Genomic DNA, 24,139 nt, shown 5'->3' on the forward strand with positions numbered 1-24,139 from the left:
AATGGGTCCTGCTGGAGCCCCTTAGCGCCCCCCCCCCCCTCCCCGGTCTACTGGAGTTGATCCCTTGCTCTACTGGGGCCCAGCCCCTGATCCCAGGGGAGTGCTAATGGGGCCCAGCCCCCCCCCCCCATGGCTCTAATGGGGCCCAGCCCCCTCCCACCCCTGGGGGAGCTCTAATGGGGCCCAGCCCCCTAGCTCCCCCCATGGCTCTACTGAGGCTATGTTCCCCCCCACCCCTGGGGAAACTCCAAGGGGGCCCAGCTCCCCAGCCCCCCCCCCCCCCCCATGGCTCTGAGGGAGCTCTAATGGGGCCCAGACCCCTAGCTCCCCCCATGGCTCTACTGAGGCTATGCTCCCCCCCATGCCCCTGGGGGAGCTCCAAGGGGGCCCAGCCCTCTAGCCCTCCCCCCATGGCTCTATTGGGGCCCAGCCCCCCCCCATACTCCTGGGCGAGCTCTAAGGGGGCCCAGCCCCTAGCCCTCCCCCCATGGCTCTATTGGGGCCCAGCTCCCCCCATACCTCTGAGGGAGCTCTAAGGGGGCCCAGCCCCCTAGCTCCCCCTATGGCTCTATTGGGGCCCAGCGCCCCCCCCCCATACACCTGGGCGAGCTCTAAGGGGGCCCAGCCCCTAGCCCTCCCCCCATGGCTCTATTGGGGCTCAGCCCCCCCATAGCTGACAGGGGCCCCGCCGACACCGGTCGCTCACGTTCCCCCGCCCGCGGGGACAAGTTCTTCTACCGTAGCCCGTTACTATGGAAACGGGGAGAAAGGGGTTGGGTTCTCCTTCCCGCCTTCTCCGAGCGCGCGGGCGGCCGGGGGTGCTGTGCGCGTGCGCCGCTCACTCTATATAAGTGGCTCGCGGCGCCTGCGCGCAGAGAGGCAGGCAGCAGGCTAGGCTGGGTGGCGGTTGGCGCGGGAACCATGTCTCGCTACGGCCGCTATGGAGGCGGTAGGAGCTGGGCCATGCCGCGCGGGGGGCCGGCAGTGGGGATGATGGGGGGGGGTCTCCTCGCCGATGCCGGGGGGGCGGGGGGCGCGGCGGGCTCGCCGCGGGGGGAGGAGGCCGCCGCCATTTTGCGCACGTTGGGCGCTCGCCGCGCGGCTGGGCCAGGGATCCCCGCGGGTGGGGCGGCCAAGATGGCTGCGGCGCCTCAGCGGCAGATGGGCTCGGGGCGGCGGGGGACCGGCGAGGCCTTGCGCGCCTCCCTCAGCGCCCGCGTGTTTTGCTCTTGCAGAGACCAAGGTGTACGTGGGGAACCTGGGCACCGGCGCCGGCAAGGGCGAGCTGGAGCGAGCCTTCAGCTACTACGGCCCCCTGCGCACCGTGTGGATCGCGCGGAACCCGCCGGGCTTCGCCTTCGTGGAGTTCGAGGACCCGCGAGACGCGGAAGACGCGGTGCTCGGACTGGACGGAAAGTAGGTGGCGCGGGAAGCTGCTGCGCTGCGCTGCCGGCGGCGGGGGCGCGGGGTCCGCGGCCCGTTAGTCCCGCTCCGCGGCCGCGCCCCGCGGCACTAACCGGCGCCGCTCTGGCCTTGCAGGGTGCTGTGTGGCTCCCGGGTGAGAGTGGAGCTGTCCACCGGCATGCCCCGCCGCTCCCGCTACGACCGGCCTCCCGCGCGGCGCCCCTTTGATCCCAACGACCGGTGCTACGAGTGCGGCGATAAGGGGCATTATGCCTATGACTGTCATCGCTACAGCCGCCGGCGGAGGAGCAGGTATGTGTGTGAAAGGCGTGATTGGGTCTCTGTGCTAGGTGCAGATGTAGTCTTGTTAGCCAAGCAGAGCATGTTATGCCTTTTAATTTAACTGTAATGCTGTAGTCATACAGGTGTATTTTACATTTTGTTGATATTTCATATTAAATGTTAATATATTAACAATCAACCTGGTCAAAACCTTTCAGGTTTCTTCGTTTGAGTCAGTCGCCTTGATTCAGAATGTCACAAGCCTTAAGGTTTCATGCTGAGGCGCCTTGCAAAATCCGACAATTAAGATCCTCCTAGACCTTGAGGTGATCAGCATAAGAGGCCAGATCCCCTCGAGCCATCTACACCTAGCTTCACCATATTCTTTAAAGGGCAGAAAATTTGAGACGGTGATCGCCGTAACAGTAAATTTGGCTTTCAATTGGGGCCCCCCCCTCCGGTTTAGAAAGAGGAACACCAGATTGACCACATTCCCACCTAGAAAAATCTTCTTGCGTCAATCAAGCCTCACCCTGGCTCATTTGGCTGTCAGTTTGATCGTCGTTAGATTGAAGAGAACACCTAGATGCAGCGATCGGCTATAGATACTTCTAGATCGTCTAGATCTGCTAGACCTTGGGCCAAAGAGGGTCGACCTGCAAACTTGCAAGGTTTATTTTAATACACATTACAGTGTTTTATATTATAATGTAATTCTAAATGTAATTCAGCTTAACATCTTTTCTAGGTAGTAAAAATACTCAAAACAAATAGGCCCTGATTTTTTTCCAACTGACAGACACTAATTTTTAGTTGTCTGAAATTTTAACTTCAGCAGAGGCTCACGTGCGCTAATTGCTAAAGTTGTTTTCTAATACTTATTTTTTCTAACCTAACATTAGGTCACGGTCTAGATCTCATTCAAGGTCCAGAGGAAGAAGGTATTCTCGGTCACGCAGCCGAAGCCGTGGTAGGAGGTGAGTTTCAGACTTTCTTGTGCTTTCCTTTTTTAAGAGAAATCAGACATCCTAGTCACCTTTTTTAAAGACAAGCAAAGCATTGTATAATATTTTCAATTTTTTCACTGCAGATCCAGGTCAGCTTCCCTTCGCAGGTCGAGGTCGGTGTCGCCTCGTAGATCTAGATCGGCCTCACCCCGTAGATCCCGATCACGTTCTTTAAAAAGATCAAGGTAATTGGTTTTGTATTATGATTATCAACCAAAATTTCTTTTAAGATGGATTCAGAATATTTGAAGGGTATGATGGGAGGTAGTGTGAAACTCATTCTTTCCGTGTTATTTGGGGAGTAGATTTTATGAGAAGGGTTTGAGCCTTCAAGACCAAACATATTAACATGGGTGAGTTTCCCCTCAACTAAAGTGAATATTCTAGAAACAGTTCTGTTGAATTTTTGGTATTGCATGTTTTGCTGGTCTTAGGGTCTGGCGTATACTTAAACGTTTTGCCAGCCTAGTTATGTCCTTGAGTGTGAATAAAATCACACCCCAAACAATGTAAGTGCTCCACGGCTTTGGCCACAATAATTATGTAAATAAAAATAGCTTTGCATAGCATAACATAATATAAGCTTATCAGTGACATCAACTTCCCACATTTGAGTGTTGGATTTCTTATTTTTTGGAAAATAGCGCCTCTATCTAAAGCTGGCAAACAGGAGCCTACTCAGATAACAAAAATGCTGCTGCAGTATTGACTGCTTGATGGAGATTTTTACCTAGATGCTGTGCATTTGTATTTTTCTTACTGCATTGCTGTGTATTAATACAGAAATTAATTCTTCTTGTAGAGTTGAGTTGGCTTTCATTAGTTTCCTTCTTCAAACTTTAGGTCTAGATCCAGATCCAGATCCAGATCTGCTTTATGGCCACGAAGCAGGTAAGATGTTTGCCATAATTAATTAAAGCTACAGGTTTACTTAGTCAAATGCAGTAGTTGTTTCGGCCATAGATAGATGCATATTAGGCGAAACTTGTTCATGTACCAGAAGTTTGCCTGTGGTTCACCATCATGCACTAAGACCCTAATATGTCCTGTAAAAATGAAGTTGGTGCCAGGAAAGTATATTACAAGGAAGACTTCGTAGTTTTAAACCCCAAACTTGCTGGAAAACAGCTTAAACAGCACCTAGCAAAATACAAATGCACAGTAATGGAGAACTCAAGAGAATCCCTGGGGTGTGTTTGGGGGAAGTTCCCTCTTGATGCTAAAATGTGCCGGTTCTGCCTGTTACTTCATGGATGTCATATTGAAACTTAACATTAGTTCCCCCTACATTCAAAGGTCCATGTAGCCATTCTCCAGTGTGCCCTGATTCATTTGCATATGCTAGTGGTGTGCAGTGAACACCTAACCATGAGCAATTTGTGTCAGCTAGGGAGACTCAAATAGTAGGGCATGTTACTGAAATGTAGGACTGGGACTGTTTTTCTATGAATGAGGTACTCCTAGAATTCAAATCCTAACATAAAGCTTCTTTGTGACATACCATATGTATGCAGTTTAGTGGTCCAGTAGTAGTGGAAGAGTTTTTTTCAGGATGGGAGTTACTGAAAAGTGTCAAAGCATTGGCATTGTTCACTGAATGGTTTTAAAGATACTCTCCATTGAACTTCACCTTCAAGCAAGCAGAAGATTCGAATGGCTTATTTACAGAAGAACAAAGGGAACTCGTGGCTGCAGAGCTACAGAAGTTCTAGAATCAGTTAGATGTTCACATCTTGTTGGTAGTTTTAAAATGTCACAGTCACAGCAGGAGAACTTTGTTTCTGATGGTGGTTATATTAAGGAGGCACTGCTCTCTTGTGCTAATGGTTTTTGTTGACGGATTTTCTGAACAAACAAAACGGCACAGAAGAGTTGCCAAGAAGTAGAAATAGGTGGGATGAAACACAAATGTGAGCACCTGACTTGAAATGTACCAGCATATTTTCATTACATGAGTAGTGATGGATGGTGACTGCATCTTGAGAGGAGGACAGATAAAAGCTTCAGTGCAATATTTTCAGAAACCGATGACACTCAGTTATTGCTAACTGTAGCAGGCGTCGTACAGTATCTTTATAAATCTGGAAGTAGAATGGTATTCAGCTCCACACTGACAGCTGCTTCCTCATGTTTATCCATCAGCCAATCAGTGCTGACATTGAACAGTGAGGATGAAAGAACTCTTGCCAAGTGCCTATGGAGATATGCAACCATGCAGTGTATCTGCCTTAGAAGTAGGGATGGTGGGGATTAGCTTGATGCCCATACAAATCCTTTTAAAGGATTTTTGCATACATTCAGTGATGCATATTTAAAATGCTGACTACGGCTTTTTTGTAGATTTTTCACCATTTTAAAATATGGAAGGAATTGTTTTCATGTAACTTTTTTTTTCTCACTTGTGTCCATATTTTGCAGCCGATCAAAATCCAGATCACCATCTCCAAAGAGAAGGTAAGTTGAATCTTGCGACTAAAGACTGCTGGGTGTAGAATAAATATTGTCTTCAGTGGTCTCTACTGAAAACTTGTTTGACTGAGATTACCAGAACTTTCCCCTATACTTTGTCTCTGATTTAACTGTAAGGTGTATTTCGGATGGACAGGGCTGCCTTAATTAATGCATGGGACACTGATTACTAAGATGAAGCCCATCATGGTAAAGCTGTTTCCAAGAAACTGGGTGCATGTTGTATTATGAGGATCTTGCCTTTGGCTATTGCTGTATTACTTCCATCCTCGTATAATCGCAAGTTAATGAAGCCTTTATAAAGTGGGTGAGCTAAAGCATGAAATAAATTTTAAGCACAGGGGGAATCAATTTTAAGCAGTCTATTTAAAAACTCCAGGGTCATAATGAGATTAACTTGTGTTCTAGAAGGTGCAGTGGGCTACTTCTGGCTTACAATTAAATCCTTTTACGAAGGACTGAACCTACTTTCTCAAGGTGTGGGGGATAGAACCAGAGTCAAAAATTTGAATGGAAAATGTAAATGGCTCAGAGTAAAACTGTAAATGGATTAAATGTGTGAAGCAAAACATAAACTAAAGATTTCTTGTAACAAACACCCATCTGATCGAATTGAAGTCAAACTGCGGTCCACCTTGCTGGTGGCTCTGTTTTGACTAACCGCTGTACAGTCTGTTGCTACATGGTAATGCAGGATAGACTTTTCTGCATTTCCCTTTTGTAACCCAGATGAGTACTTGTTAGAACATTGCATATTTTATGTAATTAATCATTAGCCTTAGTTTTTCCATTTTAGTTTGAGCCATTTTTAACCATTTTCCATTAATTCAGAATAAGTATGATCTTCTCAACACTAGGGGACCACTTTTCCAAGCTTGACTGAAGTCTCTTGAGGAAAGGAATGCATGGGAACTGGAGTAGCTTGTGCCTTGCCACACTGTGTGCCTGACCTCAAGATCCTTGTTTGTAGCCTCCTTTTTATCCTTTCCTGTTAATGAGGAAATGTGTGTAAGATCTATTTTAAAAGGAAAACTAATTATCTATTTTCATTGGTGCTGATTATTGGGTTATTACAGAAAATACTTGGTTTCTTTTTTCCCTCCCCTCTGGCGATATGGCTATATCGGAAGTTCCAAGTCAACACTAGAGTTACTCCAACTAACTTCTGTTTTTCTTTCATTTTCAGTCGTTCACCATCAGGAAGCCCTCGAAGGAGGAGTGCAAGTCCTGTAAGAATGGACTGAAATTTCAAAGTTAACCTTTTAGGAAGAAAGTTATTTTGTTTACGTTGTTATAAGGGATTTTGTGTCTGATGTAAATGGTAAGGGCTTAGTCCTAGAAGGGTATTTCAATCAAATAACAATTGGCCTGGATCGGGATCTTCTAAATTGTGACATCACATTAGTAGATTAGTGCGCAACTTTTTTTGTTGTATGCATTTGCATCCTGTGATCTGAAAATGTGGGACTTTTTTTATTGACACATAGAAATAAAATGTGTATTTCTAACTAAAAACTTTGTGGTAGCCCTACTGCTTCTGTTAATGCTTCAGTAACTTTAAAGCAAGTCATGTATGTCATTGAAGTTGACATTATACAGGTTGTCAAACTTGACAAAGATGTATCTTTAATTTCTTATTTTGTTCTGAGATATGAATGAGGTGACGCAAGTTAAAGGTGATCTGCAAAGTGTTATTACAGAAGATGCTTGTGCCTTTTTTTATAGGTTTTTGATTCTGAAAGTGTCCTGAAAGGAAGGAAGTGTAACTTTTGTTCTACTGGTTTTTAACTTAAAATGATCGGGAAAGTAAAGTCTAGTCTTCCCTGGCTGTACTGGAGAACCAGTGAGGTATTAGATGTTTTGAATTCTTAAATGAAGGTGTTGAAAGGAGTTTTTACTCACAGTGAAAAATGGCTGTTAACTTTTAACCAGAGTGTTTAAAATTTTGTAAACAGCTCAATTGCCCCTACTTTTTACATACAAAGAAGCAGAAAAGGGCACAAGCACAGGTTGTTTTTTGGGGGGGGGGGGGGGGGGATTGTCTTTTTTTTTTTTTTTTTTTTTTTGCAGGTTACCTTTAAATAGTGCATGTTGAGGGAGAAAAAAATACAGCTCTGTCATGACTTCTCTTCTGCAACCAACTTTGTCCAATTAGACAAATTGGGGGGAAAATGAATTAAACGAGTGATTTTATGCAGTCACTATCTGTTCTGCAACATATGTTGCAATCATAAAGCAGCCTGTATGCTGATAGGCAAAACCTTTTATGGTACTGGTAAGCTAATTCCTGTAGTACGCACCAAATACATGATTGAAGAGCGTAAAATAAATTGTATATGAGGAAGTATTTCAAACTGAAACCTATTTTGTGATCTCTAAGTTGCAAGGGGCTTTGGCACTTCATGTTGAAACTGCACATGACTGTCTTTTGGTAAAGATGTTGTTAGACTGCCAGGAACTTTTTTGATAAATAAACAAAAACCCTGCGGATCTTTAATATTCTGGTCTATTTCAAAAAAGAGCTAGATAAATTCATGGAGGACAGGTCCATCAATGGCTATTAACCAGGATGGGCAGGGATGGTATCCCTAGCCTCTGTTTGCCAGAAACTGGGAATGGGTGACAGGGGATGGATCACTTGATCATTACCTGTTCAGTTCATTCCCTCTGGGGCACCTGGCATTGGCCACTGTCAGAAGACAAAATACTGGTCTAGATGGACTTTTGGTCTGACGCAGTCTGGCCGTTCTTATGCTGTAGTTGAATACCAGTTTCAACATTCAGGGAGAGCGCTTTAGAGCACCTTCACAGGCACTGAGTTTGAAAGAACAGACTTGTTTGTTCTGCTAATGAAATGCCTAATGGTGGATTATGCTTGTAAAAGTATAAACCTTAACATAGTATCTTAAATAGAAAATTACTTGCCCCAAAAGACAAATTTTGGGTAATCCACAAGTTTCCGATAATAGACTTCTCATCTAATGTTAGGCTTCACTCGTGCCTGTAAGACTCTTGCAACTAAGTAGTCCCAACACTCTGAACAGGTCTGTCCCTAGACTTGTTCACACTTGAAGGTTCTGGAGTACTAGCTGTTGGAATGGCCTATTTTGGTAAAGTTTTCTTATTTTGACAGTTTTCATGGTCACCTGCCAGGCTTATTTCTTAAATCTATTAGCCAGTTTCCTAGGTTTATGCCTTGACTTGATTTTTGCGGGGTCTAGTTTTCCATAGGTACAGTGCATTGTGGTTTAGCAACAGGAGCATGAGTTTCCATTGCTAAGTATTCTGTGATTGACATTTTGCTAATCCTTAAATACAAGACCCCAAAAACTGAAAAATGGGGAATGGGAGATAACATTGTATAATTATAAGGAAATGATTTAGCAAATATACCTAGAAGTCATTGCTTACAGGTATCCTTATTCATTGTACTGAGGAGTCTAGGCACCAAAGAGAAGCTGAAAGTGAGGTCAGTCTAGAGAAGTTGAAGCATAGCAGTGTAATGGCTTGTGTACATGAGTTGCACTGGCTTAACATGAGGTGTGAATTTACTGTGTGGATGCTCTTGATTTTGCTTTAGTGTAAATTAGTTGGGAACAGGTGTGAACTAAACTGCAATAACAAACCCTTAAACTGAAACAAGTGTCAGTACAGAGCTTTGCTGCATTAGTTTAAATTCATGCTTTAGGTCAGTGGCTCTCAACCTTTCCAGACTACTGTACCCCTTTCAGGAGTCTGTCTTGTGTCCTGCCAAGTTTACACCTCACTTACACTACTTGCTTACAAAATCAGACATAAATACAAGTGTCACAGCACACTAAACTGAAAAATTGGAATATAAATTTTGTACTTACATTTGAGTGTATAGTATATAGAGCAGTATAAACAAGTCATATGAAATTTTAGTTTGTACTGACTTCGCTAGTGTTTTTTACATATCTTGTTGTAAAACTAGGCAAATAGCTAGATGAGTTGATGTACCCCCTGCAAGACTTCTGCGTATCCCCAGGGGTACACCTACCCGTGGCTGAGAACCACTGCTTTAGGTTAAGCTACTGCTGTTTTCCCATGTAGACCAAGCCCCAAGAGGAAACTAGATGCCTGTGAAGACCCACAGGCCTGGAACTGGGAAGAGGATGACCTGGGGAGAAAAGTAGATGTACAGAAATGGAGGAGGAGATTGGGCCAGGAAAGTACTTGCAGTGGAAAAGAACCAGACAACAAATGTAGCAAGGGCTGAGAGGAATATACCAAATGTGAAGGAATTGAAATGGGGGGAGGAATTCTGCCTTTCCCCTGAAAAGGGCAACACAAGCACTGTAGTTTGTATTAAATGCACTAAAAATAAATGTAAGGGCATTTGCTGTGGAGGCTCCTTGACTGAATCTTGCTTTTAGTCCCACCTCCCTTGCAGTACAACTTTGCAGGTGTGGATCTGGGCAGAGGTGTGTCTGTGGACCCACACAGATTAGCTTCATGGTAGGGGTCCAGCGTTGAAGTTCTGCAACTAGACTGGGCAATAGGGGAGAGGGTAAGGAGTACCATTATGTAGCTGCTTTTTAGTCTTACTCTAGCTTCTTCCCTTGGTTGATGTGCTGTGGCCACTGAATCTGAAAAGTTGTAGATGACAGTTACCAGCATTTTTCTTTGAAATTTTCAGATGAGAATGAGACTCTGCTCCTATCCAGGGGCTTGGATCAGTCACAGATCTCTTCCCACAGTTTTGTCAGGTTTAAGTTAAATAGACAACAACAACAACAAAAACTTTAGCTTCACTCTATGATCTGTGCTGTCTTTCTGTATTCCCTTGAGCAAATGGCTTTGCTCAGAATTGATCTTATTCTGAATTATCTAAAAAACATCACAAAGGGAAAGGCAGTGCACAGCCCCCTTGCAAGCTAGTCTTTGTAAGAGGGCAGTGTTTACCTCATTTGTGCCCTCAAAGTTCTTAAATTGATATTTTATTGTGAAAGCATCTGTTTTAAAGAATTGAGTTAAGTTTGAGGGCAAGGAAAATTTCCTGCTGGTGTTTGCTACTGCAGGGACCATGCTCACCTGTGTGGTGTAATTCTGATGTATACATTTACTGTCACGCACTTCAGTGATGCCTTAACACAGCTGTTAATTGGTGATACTGTCTCGTAATGGGTGAAACATGCTAAGAGGAATGTTGGTACTGAGTGGGGTGCACAGGGAAATGAAGGAGCTGTCATCAGGACCCCTGGAACAGGTTCCTTCATTGCAGAAGAGGAAAGCTGTGGGCTGCAAGGAAACAAGTAATGGGGATGGCCCTTAGGAAACTCGTACTACCGAAAGGAGAGAGGACAGCCCCCTAGCCTCTCTTGTGGCCACTCTGACTTTTTCAGGCGCTCACCCTTTGCCTCAGTACTTCCTCCTTTTTGCACAGCATGGTTTTGCTTTCTGTTCTGACAGATCCCTTTGTGGTGGGATGTCTGCTTCAGGAAGCAGACTTTGTCACCCTCCTACCTCTAGGGCTGATTGACTCACTTATTTACATAGAGGCAGTTTGCACAGTTCCCCAGAGACCGCTTGGATATGTGCAAGCTTCCATGGTTAACTTGGCCAACACTGCAGCTGTGACTTGCATCTCTCCTGGGAAGCAGCTATCACTATCAAATTGTCGTGCTTTTATGCAAAATGCTCCTCAAGCAGCAGGTTAAGGCTAATACACTTTCAGTTGTGAAGTAGTCACACATGGGACCATTCCATCATATAGAAATGTAACACACACTGTCATTGAGGCTTCTGTTTCACAGTTGTCATCTACATCACAGGAACACTGATTCCTTGTTGCAAGTCCAGTCCACGACAAGTAAAATCTGATTGTCTGTGATTCCTCAGCTTCTGCTTACAGCCATACTTAGCATTAATTTTAGTTTTTAATCAGTCAGCATTTCTAGCAGTGTTACACCACCCTGGCAATAACTGTCTTCCTCAGTTCTGTTTTCTCCCCTTCCTGAATGGGTGATTTTTGAACACTTTTAAAATGTAATTTCAGTATATGTAAAGAGTAGTCTGACAACTGCAGTCCTGTTTAATCACAGAACATATACAAAGTACCAGCTTTCCCAGCCTGCTGAAGTATGTTCCTCACCCAAATTTGTTACACTGAAAATCAGTAGTGTTGAGGGGAAGTTGGTCCAATAAAAGATATTACCTCTTCCACCTTGTCTCCTAATACCTGCACCACTGCATACATCCAAATAGCAAGGTCAGCTGAACGGCCTAGGGAAGGATCAAACCAATGGGAACAGATAGGTGCTAAGTACTTATGCTAAACCATGTTTGACCTTGTAGCTGTGACACTGAGTGCCTTTCCCAAAGCTGAGGAAGAGCTCTGTGTCGCTCAAATGCTTGTCTGTCCCCCAGAAGTTGATCCAGTAAAAGGGATGACCTGGGTCTTGTCTACTTACTGTTTCAAGTCATTTTCTCCCCACAATCTCTCCTGGAATCTGGACATTTCTCACAAATGATCCTGTCTCTAAGAACGTAAGAACAGCCATACTGGGTCAGACCAAAGGTCCATCCAGCCCAGTATCCTGTCAGCCGACAGTGGCCAATGCCAGGTGCCCCAGAGGGAGTGAACCTAATCGGTAATGATCAGTGATCTCTCTCCTGCCACCCATCTCTACCCTCTGACAAACAGACTAGGGACACCCTTCTTACCCATCCCCGCAAATATCCATTAACGGACTTAACCTGCATGAATTTATCCAGTTCTCTTTTAAACACTGTTATAGTCCTAGCCTTCACAACCTCCTCAGGCAAGGAGTTCCACAAGTTGACTGTGCGCTGTGTGAAGAAGGACTTCCTTTTATTTGTTTTAAACCTGCTGTCCATTCATTTAATTTGGTGCCCCCTACTTCTTATGGGAACAAGTAAATAACTTTTCCTTATTCACTTTCTCCACACCACTCATGATTTTATATACCTCTGTCATATCCCCCCTTAGTCTCCTCTTTTCCAAGCTGAAAAGTCCTAGCCTCTTTAATCTCTCCTCCTATGGGACCCGTTCCAAACCCCTAATCATTTTAGTTGCCCTTCTCTGAGCCTTTTCTAATGCCACTATATCTTTTTTGAGATGAGACCACATCTGTACACAGTATTCAAGATGTGGGCATACCATGGATTAATTAATTAATATATTAATTAATGGAGATATCCCATCTCCTAGAACTGGAAGGGACCTTGAAAGGTCATCGAGTCCAGCCCCCTGCCTTCACTAGCAGGACCAAGTACTGATTTTTGCCCCAGATCCCTAAGTGGCCCCCTCAAGGATTGAACTCACAACCCTGGGTTTAGCAGGCCAATGCTCAAACCACTGAGCTATCCCTCCCCCCAATTTATTTAAGGGCAATAAAATATTCTCCATCTTATTCTCTATCCCTTTTTAAATTATTCCTAACATCCTGTTTGCTTTTTTGACTGCCGCTGCACACTGGGAGGACGTCTTCAGAGAACTGTCCACAATGACTCCAAGATCTTTCCTGATTAGTTGTAGCTAAATTAGCCCCCATCATATTGTATGTATAGTTGGGGTTATTTTTTCCAATGTGCATTATTTTACATTTATCCACATTAAATTTAATTTGCTATTTGTTGCCCAATCCCTTAGTTTTGTGAGATCTTTTTGAAGTTCTTCGCAGTCTGCTTTGGTCTTAACTATCTTGAGCAGTTTAGTATTGTCTGCAAACTTTGCCACCTCACTGTTTACCCCTTTCTCCAGATCATTTATGAATAAGTTGAATAGGATTGGTCCTAGGACTGACCCTTGGGGAACACCACTAGTTACCCCTCTCCATTCTGAAAATTTACCATTTATTCCTACCCTTTGTTCCCTGTCTTTTAACCAGTTCTCAATCCATGAAAGGATCTTCCCTCTTATTCCATGACAACTTAATACATAAGAGCCTTTGGTGAGGGATCTTGTCAAAGGCTTTCTGGAAATCTAAGTACACTATGTCCACTGGATCCCCTTTGTCCACATGTTTGTTTGACCCCTTTAAAGAACTCTAATAGATTAGTAAGACATGATTTCCCTTTACAGAAACCATGTTGACTTTTGCCCAACAATTTATGTTCCTTGTGTCTGGCAATTTATTCTTTACTGTTGTTTCAACTAATTTGCCCGGTACTAATGTTAGATTTACCAGTCTGTAATTGCCGGGATCACCTCTAGAGTCCTTTTTAAATATTGGCGTTACATTAGCTATCTTCCAGTCATTGGGTACAGAAGCTGATTTAAAGGACAGGTTACAAACCATAGTTAATAGTTCCACAACTTCACATTTGAGTTCTTTCAGAACTCTTGGGTGAATGCCATCTGGTCCCGGTGACTTGTTACTCTTAAGTTTATCAATTAATTCCAAAACCTCCTCTAGTGACACTTCAATCTGTGACAGTTCCTCAGATTTATCACCTACAAAAGCCGGCTCAGGTTTGGGAATCTCCCTAACATCCTCAGCCGTGAAGACTGAAGCAAAGAATCCGTTTAGTTTCTCCGCAATGACTTTATCGTCTTTAAGTGCTCCTTTTGTATCTCGATCATCAAGGGGCCCCACTGGTTGTTTAGCAGGCTTCCTGCTTCTGATGTACTTAAAAAACATTTTGTTATTACCTTTTGAGTTTTTGGCTAGCTGTTATTCAAACTCCTTTTGGGCTTTTCTTATCACATTTTTACACTTAATTTACACTCCTTTCTATTTACCTCACTAGGATTTGACTTCCACTTTTTAAAAGATGCCTTTTTATCTCTCACTGCTTCTTTTACATGGATGTTAAGCCACGGTGGCTCTTTTTTAGTTCTTTTAGAGCCGTGGTTCTCAAACTATTGCAGTGGTGACCCCTTTCACATAGCAAGCCTCTGAGTGCAACCCCCCTTATAAATTAAAAACACTTGTTTATATATTTAACACCATTATAAATGCTGGAGGCAAAGCAGGGTTTAGGGTGGAGGCTGACAGCTCACGACCCCCCCATGTAATAACCTTGTGACCCCCTGAGGGGTCCTGCCCCCCAGTTTGAGAACCCCTGTTTTAGAGAATGGCTTGTCTCTGAAGTTACATGTGGACTTCAGAGTTCTCTGCTCTAACAGAAGTACCTCAGTCCTCTTCTGCTAACTGGTTTCATGCGGGGAAGTAGCCAGCGCTCTGTGTCTCTCCAGCCGCAGTGACAAGGAAGTTACCCTCCTGGCAGGGCCATATCCCAGCCTGGTGGATGGAGCTAGGCTCCAATAGGGATGTTAGTGTGCAGGAGGGGATGCAGGGGTGGGGAATGAGCCAGCTTGGGGTGAGGGGTGAGGAGTGGTCAGGAAAGGAGGCCACTGCAGGGGGGTTGTTAGTGGGGGATGGGGGGAGCCACCCAAGGAGGCTGCTGTTAGGGGCAGGCCAGGGCTGAGAATCAGAGTCGGGGCTCATTGCCTCTTAGCTGCGCTCTGCTTGGTGCAGTGGGAGGCCCCAGGAAGCTAGACTCAGCCAGAAGGTGCCTCCTTGCCGGCCTGGCTGCCCTCAGGCTCTTGGTTGGGCTGCACCCAAGTGTGGAGCTTCTTGCCTGGAGCTGGGAAGGCTGAGATGGCACCTCCATGGCATCGGGCAGGGGGCAGAGCTCCAAAGCAGCTGCACCAGCCTACATGGCAATAGGGCTTGCCCTGAGCTTGCCCCGAGCTTGCCCCATGATTCTCTCCCACCCTTGAGCCCCCCCCCCCCGAGCCCCAGCTCCTGTCCCTACAGCCAGTGCTGACCCCACGGGGCTCCAGCTCCTCTCTGCCCAGCCCTGGTTGCCACTGTGGTGATAATTAAAAGCTGGACACGAGTGCTGGAACCTCCCCTGCCCTGCCTCTCCCCCCAAGGCCCTGCCCCCATCCACCCCTCTTCTCCCCTCCCCCTAGTTGCTCGCTGTTTTTCCCCTTCCACCCCCTGCCCGGGTCAGCAGGGACTCTCCTGCAGAGCCTGGGCTGGGAGCTGCAGCTGCCTGATGCAGGTAGGAGGTGGCCCCAGCTGAGTAGGGGCTGGCATGGGCGATGACCCAGTACCTACCCGCCTCCCCTGCCCGCAGTAACTGAACTTTGGGTGTCTGGTCAGTAGATCTGACCGGACACTGTCAGGTCCCCTTTTTGACTGGACTTTCTGGTTGAAAACTTGGCACCTAGCCACTCTACCTGCCCCACGCAGGCCAGCGTGGCCCGAAGGACTCAGCACCCACCATCCCCTAGAGCAGTGGTTCTCAAACTTGTATTGGTGACTCCTTTCACACAGCCAGCCTCCGTGCATGACCCCCCCCCCCTTATAAATTATATTTAAACCTATTATAAACATTGGCGGTGGTGACTGACAGCTCGCAAGCCTCCATGTAATAACCTCGTGACCCTCGCGGGCTCACAACCCCCAGTTTGAGACCCTCTGGCCTAAAGCCCTGCTCCCAACTCAACCAGAACCACTAGCACAAGAACAAGCATGATGGGGTCTGTTTATTGCTTGTTACTCCAGTGCAGTGGGGGCTTGAGCCCCAGGGTGCTCCACAAACCCAGAGCTGAGAGACAGGCCCTGCCCCGAAGAGCTGTCAGTCTGGGTCGCAGACAGGACCCAACAGGTGGGTGCCACACCCAGATGGGGCAGCACAAGGGGCCAGCAAGCCCCACACGAGTCAGTCATTCCACGCGCCAAACTCCCAGTGAATTAGCACATAGGAGAGCCCCATATGTGAGCAGCAATCCCACCCCAAGGGCACTGGGTCATTGCTGAGCATTCACTCCCCAGCCAGCCCAGCGCACGCGCTCGCCTCCCACACAGACAGATGGTCCCTATCGGCAGCGACCTCCTGACGGGGCAGCTCCTTTGTCCTGAGGGAGCTGGTGCTGGACTCGGCGACTTACGAGCCGGGAGGTTCAGGGTCCTGAAGGAGACCATGAAACACCATTGCCTGTTGGGTCCTCACCCTGTAACCCTCTCCCCCCAACCAGCCACCCCCCAAGCCCAGAGAGGAGGGTGCATTGTTCCAGCTACAGGTTAGAAACAAGGCAACAAGAGTTCTGCAGTCCTGAGGAGAACAAGGCTCCTAGTTCGTGGGGACCCCCCAGCCAGCATAACGAGCGAGAGCACATAGCCATCAGGAGGTATTAATGACTTTGTCATTCATAAGGCAACAACAGCAAACAAGAAATAGACACCACTAACCTCAGTGCACAAGGAGTACTAAGGATACAAAGAACTAGTCCCTGCTGATCGTTGGAACCCTGCCTGCTGCATTGGGACATACACAGTATTAAACCCTTCTCTGGTCCCTCTCCTAACTGCGTGGTGCTGCCTCTGGGTTCCCATGTGGGGTGGAGGGAGCTCCCAGTGCCATCTAACAACAACAGACCTAACCCAGCTGCTCCAGGACCCTCTGGCTCTCCTCTCCCCTCCCTGCGGCTTTAGGGTCTCGAACACTGACCCACTGGGTTTGATGGGGGCATGGGGAGGGCTTCTTTCCCCAGTAACAAGCTCCTTTACTGGCCCAAGGTGCTTCACTTTGAATCTGGCTTTCTGATTTAGGGCCTTGCCCTGTATTCCTTGTGTACCTGAAATTCCCAGTCATTTATTACATATGATACATGCTACTTCAAATACAGCACATCCTCTGTATATGCCCCATGCTTTCTTCTCACCTGTAGGCATAGAGCTCTTCCAGAATTAGGCCCATTGTCTTCAGTGGGGAAGAAAGTAGAAATTACCTGTTTGTAATGGCTTTTGATGGCTCCCTTTCCCACTGCTGCAGCATCTCCCCCCAGGGAGAGTCCCTCGGATCCTCTGACTCCTGCCGTGGTCTGCATGGGAAAGGAGCAGCTGCGGTGGCTGGGGAGTTTGCAAAACAACACGAGTTTTCATGAGGAACTTAGTTCTGAGGATCTCGCTTCACTGTTTGCACAGAATTGCCCCCCCCCCCGCCTTTGTGAGGCTCAGTGGGATGAATGTGACAGCCCCATTGTCTCTGGGGAGGACTGGCCTGTGTGTGCTGTACTGGAGCTGTTGGCATGGTGCACTTGGTAGGTGCTTTTGTGGAGGAAGATGTTCTCCCCACGGCTGGAGAGAGATTTCCCAGGGCAAGGCTGGACGACGATAACAACAAGGAATAACAGGATGTGATGAGGAAATGGAATCTCAGGAGACGTATCCGGAGGTTGAGCTCTCAGGCTGTGTGTGAAGGAGGGCCTACCCCTATCCATCTCTTGGGACTTTACAATTAGACTTGAAATGCACCAAAGGTAGCAGTCCCGCATAATCATGGAGAGGGACTGGATGATCTTCACATCCTCTGCATCTCTGATCTCTGTGACCTTTTTGCCTGCTTCCCATTCTCTGCAGAAAATCCTGCTCACCTCATTCCTATTTGCACCTTGTGCTGTGCCTGGTCCAGGAGCAGTGAGACAAACAGCCAAAGGCCTGGCAGAGAGGAATGAGAAGACAGAGAGAACCAAGGGAAGGTTCTTCATCTTTATTTCTAAATTCAAACCTGCAGGAAAAGCCTCTCTGGGGAAATCCACAAAGAACCTGTTCTCTGAGCCAGCGGCTGAACTTGTAAACTCCAAGCCCCACAAGCGCTGTCCAGTTGTGGGTTGCGATTCCTGAGGCGGAAGGGGTGGGAACACCCTGGAAAGTGCCTGGTCAGCCTGTGGTGAGGTCTAGTGCACTGGCATGCCACCTCCACACAATGAAGGAGTGACTTTTATGAGTGCGACGTGGAGTTCTGTCTTAGCCCCCCCATGGGGATTAGGCAGGGGAGGGGGGCAGAGCTCCTCAGAGCTCCAGTGGAAACATGTAGCGCCACCCCCAGGAGAGAAAACTGGGCCCTTCATCCCTGAGCCAGGAACCAAACCCACTTATGCCAGTGCCTGGAACCTCCTGCCTGGATCCAGCCACTGAGCCGCTGCAGCGTGGTCCCTCCAGCATGACTGCCCTTCTCCTCTGGATCTCCTCGGTGGCCCTGCCCGCACACACATTCAGATTATGGTATAAGTGTCAGAGACAGAGAGGCTGCCAGACTCCACACTTCCTATCCAGCTCTGCCCTGCCTGTGGTCCTGCACCACGCACTCCGAGGCCTTCTGGGCTGTTTGATGCCCATGTTCTACACACCACGTGTGTATTATGAATCACTTTCCCTTGACAAGGACGAAGAGGGAAGTGAGCGTTAGATTCTCCCTCTCTCTTGAGGCTGGGCAAAGCAATGAGCACTCACGGAAAGACCATGCTGGGCTCAGAGCATGCTGATGTCCTGATCTTTGCACTCTATTGCTGTGAGCACGTAACGTGTCCCCCGGGGGCGTTCCGGGGAGCGTGCACAGGCTGAGTTCCCTTGGTGGTGCCTGGTTTCCCATCTCTCATTTAACTGAACAATGGGGGGGGGGGGGCTGGAAAGGTTTACGGAAAATTCATGCTCAGCGGGGTCTGCTGCTGTCCAGCTAGGGACAGAACCTGGCACTTGACTAGAAAAACACATCAAACTCCCTCTTGTCCCATGTGTGTTGGGCTGCAGGGCCTTAGCTCAGGCAGGAGAAACCCCAGTTACAGTGTTAAGGAACTGGGCTCTTTGGCCTGTTTACGTGGAATCTGCAAACTGATGCCACCGTCCACTTCTCCCCAGCCCTGGCACTGTCCTGCCAGCACTCCGGGAATCACTGGTCCCAGGGAGAGAACGCAGAAGGTTGTGTCAGCCCCACATCACTCTGTGCTCTAGTTCCCCATGGCAGGGGGCCCCCAGCCATAACCATGTGGGCATTGTCTCTAGATGCTCTGACGAGAGCTCTGGCACACGCACCTTTAACAGAACCACGGTGTGCTGGAGAAGCCCCATTGTAACAGTGAGTCAGATTCTCCACTGGGAACGCCTCTCACCTCAGCTCAATCGGCACTTGCTTTCTCTGCAGTTCGATGAGCAGGTGGAGGCCTGGAGAGAGAAAAGGGTCTTGAACCAGGTGTGAATCCAGTGGCGGTTTGCTATGGCCCTGCTGGGATGTCCAGGCATGTTGTGGAGGCGGAACATCCAGCCTGAGCCTGCTCACAGGGGAGGTTGGTGAGCTCAGATTTGGAATCCTGTTCCTCTGTCCCCCTTCAGGTTGGGGGATGTGATTTGGGGGGAGAAGTGAGGAGATCCTCAGATCTCCAAGGGGACATTGCAGGATAGTCCTCAACACTCCCGCCTCCCCGATCAATAACTATTTTTTAAAAGGCTCCCGAAGCCAAGATTGAGACTCACTTGATGCCAGCCCCATGTGGCCTCGTGCCCGGGACTAGTCAGTCAGCTGAGGTGCAGTCTTTCTCCTCTTCCTTAAGTGCCACTGAGAGGCCCCTGCAGAGATGGTCACAGTAACAGATCTGGCAGCTATTCTGAGATGGTCACAATAATGCAGCACTTCTCTGCAGTGGCCCATCCCCTGCTCTATTTATAGGAGACTCCACTGCGCTACGTTCCTACACTTTTAACCCTTTTCCTCCCACCTCCACTGCATATTGAAATAGTGAAAGGGCTGAGGGGCCAACAAAGAGTCCAGCCATTGGATTGTAAGGACTGCAGTCATGGGGGGGACAAATGGCAGATGCTTTGGGACTCCTTGGGATGGAGGCTTTACACCAGGGGTGAGTAATAAACTGGCTATTGTTAGCTACAAAACCCAAGGCCCAGCAGGGCTAGAACCCAGGCCTGGAAGGGTGTTAGGTAGCAAGCAGCACCATGCTGCCACCCACAGCAGCTGTAATGAGTGTCATTCCACTGCTGATGTCCCCCTGTGGACACCGATCATGGGAAGTCCCACCTCAAGGGGCTGACGGGCAGCAGCCGCATGGCCCTTATTGGCTCCCTCCCCTATATAACCCCAAGGGGTGTTCTGGGGAAGTATCCAGGTAATAGTGTGGATCTTCTGTAGCTGCCATGACCATCTCTGCTCCTGAAGTCCTGGCTTTGACCTTGGCTTGATTTGGACTTTGCCTCCTGACCCAGACCCTGAAACCTGACTCAGCCTCTGACCCTGGGTATTGACGCTGCCCTGGAACCTGACTGCGAACTCCTGGCTACTACCATCTCAGGTTTGACCCTGCTCTGACCGTTGGCCCTGACTGCCCTTGTTAGGATCCTGGCATGAGAGCTGTCATCGAATTACTGGGGACTCTGAAGGAGGGAAACTGAGGCAGGTGCACCTGTTCTGCTGGTAGGGAAGGGGCTCTGGCCTATGACAGATGGTCTGGTCTCAAAACGACAACACAGTCTGAGTGAGAGAAACACTTTCTCCTATTGACAGTCAGACTCCTTGTTCGTTAGAGATCCCAGGGTGCGTGAAGTTACGTGGCTAATACCATAGGCCATCTCGTTTGGGATAATTCTGTCTCTGTCTCCCTGGTGCGGAAACATGAGGGGGAAATGCCGCAGTGGGCAGGTGGGGAACCGGGCAGGCTGGAGGGTTGCCAAGGGGCAGATGGGGCACATGTAGACAGAAGCTTGGGACCCTGGCCTGGCCCAGCCCCATGCTGCAGTGGCTGTGATAGTGTAATGCACAAAGGGCCTTGGCGGCAGGAGCTGTGACCAGGGCAGGGTGTCTTTGCGCTGAAGAGGCAGCAGCGGTGTGTGTGTGTGTGTGTGTGTGTGTGTGTGTGTGTGTGTGTGTGTGTGTGTGTGTGTGTGTGTGTGTGTGTGTGTGTGTGTGTGTGTGTGTGTGTGTGTGTGTGTGGAGGGGGAGGGTGGAATAAGCTTTAAGATCCTAATATGCTGACATTCTCTCTTGGCTGGGTCACTGGGGAAAGTCAGCCCATACCCTGCAGAGGAGTGACTCTTGGATGCCAAGATCTGCTGCTGACTCGGGCCTACAGAACGAAGCTCCCACAGCAGGCCGAGCGCGGGAGGGTGCGACAGCAGTGTTCTCGTCCCTGCGCGAGAGACCAGCCGGGGCAGGGCACAGCTGCCGACCCCTGGGCCCTGGCAGGTGGCCTGTAGAATTGTTCTCCCAGGACGTGCCTCTGAGTAACTGAACAGGCCGCCAGGGGGCTGTGTTGCTCCACTCAAAGGTGAGCAGAAAATTGGCTTTTTCCACTTTCCTGGAGTCACTTCAATGATTGTGATCCATTCTGTCAAAATATTGTGGGTCTTTCACTCACCCCCAGGCCTCTAGGTGAATGAGGCGATGCAGATGGTGTAACATTAGGGCACTGGATAATAGCCATTAGGTCTCAATGATTCCTTGCAGTGTGCAGTGGTTTGGTGATTTTAAGGGGTGTTAATGAAAGAGAATTCTGCTGGTCAGTGGAATTACTGCTAATGGCCTGATCCTGCGGCTGAGACGTGGAAGGTCTCAGACAGGAGCCACTCTGCAGGGATGCTAACCATGGAGATGAATCGTCACGGCTTTGTGTGTGGTGAGGGCAGGGTGGGGGTGATGGCGTGCCTCCCTGGTCCAGGTCTGAGGCATCGCTCCATGTAAGGAGAGTCTGCCAGCAGCCTGGCTGAGGCTGTAGTTGCCGTCAGATAGCAGTTCTCGGGTGCTATGCAGTCTGGAAAGGGTGGACTGACTGGATTCTAACCTCAGCACCACCTGGGCAATAGCTGCTTGATCCCAATGAGCCAGGCTTGGAGCAGGGGTCAGGGTCTGGCTTTGTGTAATGAATAATCAGACCTGTGCAGAGGAACCCTGAGTGAGATTTCTCATCTTGTCAGCACCGAGCCGGGCGCTTCAGTGCTGGAATGCTGCAGACCTTCTCTGCAATGAACAGAGAGACTCATGGTACAGCGCGCTCTCCTGTTGGCACTAACCTCGTGCAACCAGGCTGGGGTTCTGGGCCAGATAGTCTAGCAAATCCATAATGCCCCACGCTAGCATAATTACAGGTTGGTTTCATGTATATTTAATTATGCTAGGTTAAATAGACCTACATTCGTTAACTAATGCATCTTGGCTGCAGTTTGACACCTTTAAACAAAAGCCCATTTCATCACCCACTAGCTACAGCTTCATACAGATCCTTTTAATAATCAGTTGCTAGGTTTCCTGACAGGTAACTAATAAACAATGAATGTCTTGCTAGGTCTGGACATGGACACCCCATTGCAGTACTTCAAAGTTACATTCAAAACTGACTCTTAAAAATACATTTACTTAGTGTCAATTTTTCACATCCTGTGGTATTTGTCATGTGGCAAAGAATCAGTGTCCTTTTCTTTGTTCTGCTCAGGAATTAACTAGAAGGAGAAAATCAAGATTAACCCTAGAACAGCATTTTTCAAAGTTCGGGTTGTGACCCAGTACTGGGTGGCAGCATGTCAGGCACTGGTTCGCTCTGGTCAGCACCGCCGACTGGGATGTTAAAAGTCCTGGCAGTGGTGCTACCCAGCTAAGGCAGGCTAGTGCCTACCTGTTCCGACACCGCGCTGCGCCCTGGAAGTGCCAGCAGTGGGTCTGGCTTCTAGGCAGGGGGGTCATGGGGCTCCGCGCGCTGCCCCCACCCTGAGCACTGGCTCCAGGCACCAGCTCAGCAAGCAGGTGCTTGGGGCGGCCAACGGAGGGGGGCAGCACGTCTGGGTCTTCGGCGGCAATTCGGTGGTGGGTCCCTCACTCCCTCTCGGAGGGAAGGACCCGCCGCCGAATTGCCGCTGAAGTGGCAGCGGTAGAGCTGCCACCGAAGTGCCACAGATCGCGATCGCGGCTTTTTTTTTTTTTTTTTTTTCCCCTGCTTGGGGCGGCAAAAACCCTGGAGCCGGCCCTGCTCCTGGCCAATAGGAACTGGGGTGTGTGTGCCTGCGGGCGAGAGTCACGTGAAGCCGCTTGTGTGCCTCCGCCTAGGAGCCAGACCTGCTGCTGGCCGCTTCCTGGGTGCAGCATGGTCTGCGGTGCCAGGACAGGCGGGAAGCCTGCCTTGGCACACCTGCTGTGCCGCTGACCGGAAGCCGCCCGAGATAAGCCCATGCCCCAATCCCTAGCTCTGAGTCCCCCCAAACCTGGAACCCCTTCCTGCACCCCAAACCTCTCAGCCCTAGCCCAGAGCCTTGACCCCCCCTCCTGTACCCCAACCCCCTTGCCCCAGCACTGAGCCCCCCCAAACCCAGAGCCCCCTCCTGCACCCCAAACACCTTGGCCCCACCCCCAGACCCTGCACCCCCATCCCAGAGCCCTGACCCACTCCTGCATCCCAGCCCAGAGCCCCCTCCCACACCCTGAACCCCTCAACTCTGGTCCCACCCCGCAGCCCTCACCCCCGCACCCCAACCCTCTGCCCCAGCCCAGAGCCCCTCCCATAATCCAACCCCCTCATCCCCAGCTCCGTTGGGTTGCAGGCATCAACAATTTTCTTCAACTAGGTCCCCAGAAAAGTTTGAAAACCACTGCCCTGGAAGAACTTCTTCCTCCGCATTTCCCTCGCACCTCCGGCCTGGCTTCCTACGACAGATTGAAAGAAACAGTCTCCCATCCTCATGGTCGTGGTCGTCATGTAACATACAAAAGCGACATCAGTTTAGTGACCCTGCATGTCATTAGGAATTGTGGTGTGTGTGTGTGTGTGTGTGTGTGTTGCAGTGCACAAAGGGAAAGGGTAGAGACCATACAGTCAGACCGGCAGACATAGAGACGCCATTATGCACTTGGCCAGCCGTGGCAGGGGGATCTCTTGGATTCTGTGATGTGAATATTCAATCATTGTGGCCATAAAGACAGCTGGAGGTGCCAGACTGCAACAGGTGCTAGCATGAATGCTGCAGGTCCTCTGAGCAGTGTCAACCAGGGCAATAAGGGCATAGACTAGCTCTGTGTTCTGATTCTGCTCGGAGGCTTTGCAAAGGACTCGTATGCAGCTGCCTGCCAAGAACTCAAAGGATGCTCATTGCATGCCCCTGTGGAGGCCCTCCCCAGACAGACCCCTCCACACAACTTCACTGAGGGACCCGAAAGGTGCCAAGGTCAAGAAGCTGGGTCTGCACCAGCCTTGCCCCCTCCTGTCTCGT

General features: G+C 48.8%; 1 protein-coding gene across 1 annotated transcript; it reads left to right on the plus strand.

The window, feature by feature from the left end:
- Window positions 1-876: 876 nt before the first annotated feature.
- Window positions 877-9,517, plus strand: LOC135875810 (serine/arginine-rich splicing factor 7-like). Its single transcript, XM_065400843.1, has 9 exons — window positions 877-949; window positions 1,236-1,416; window positions 1,540-1,716; window positions 2,589-2,663; window positions 2,777-2,878; window positions 3,537-3,584; window positions 5,112-5,147; window positions 6,349-6,391; window positions 9,237-9,517. Exons 1-9 carry the CDS (start codon window positions 922-924, stop codon window positions 9,267-9,269), a joined length of 723 nt encoding a protein of 240 aa, XP_065256915.1. The 5' UTR covers window positions 877-921; the 3' UTR covers window positions 9,270-9,517.
- Window positions 9,518-24,139: the final 14,622 nt, after the last annotated feature.

This window comes from Emys orbicularis, chromosome 3 (assembly GCF_028017835.1).
Source record: "Emys orbicularis isolate rEmyOrb1 chromosome 3, rEmyOrb1.hap1, whole genome shotgun sequence".
Lineage (NCBI taxonomy): Eukaryota > Metazoa > Chordata > Testudines > Emydidae > Emys > Emys orbicularis.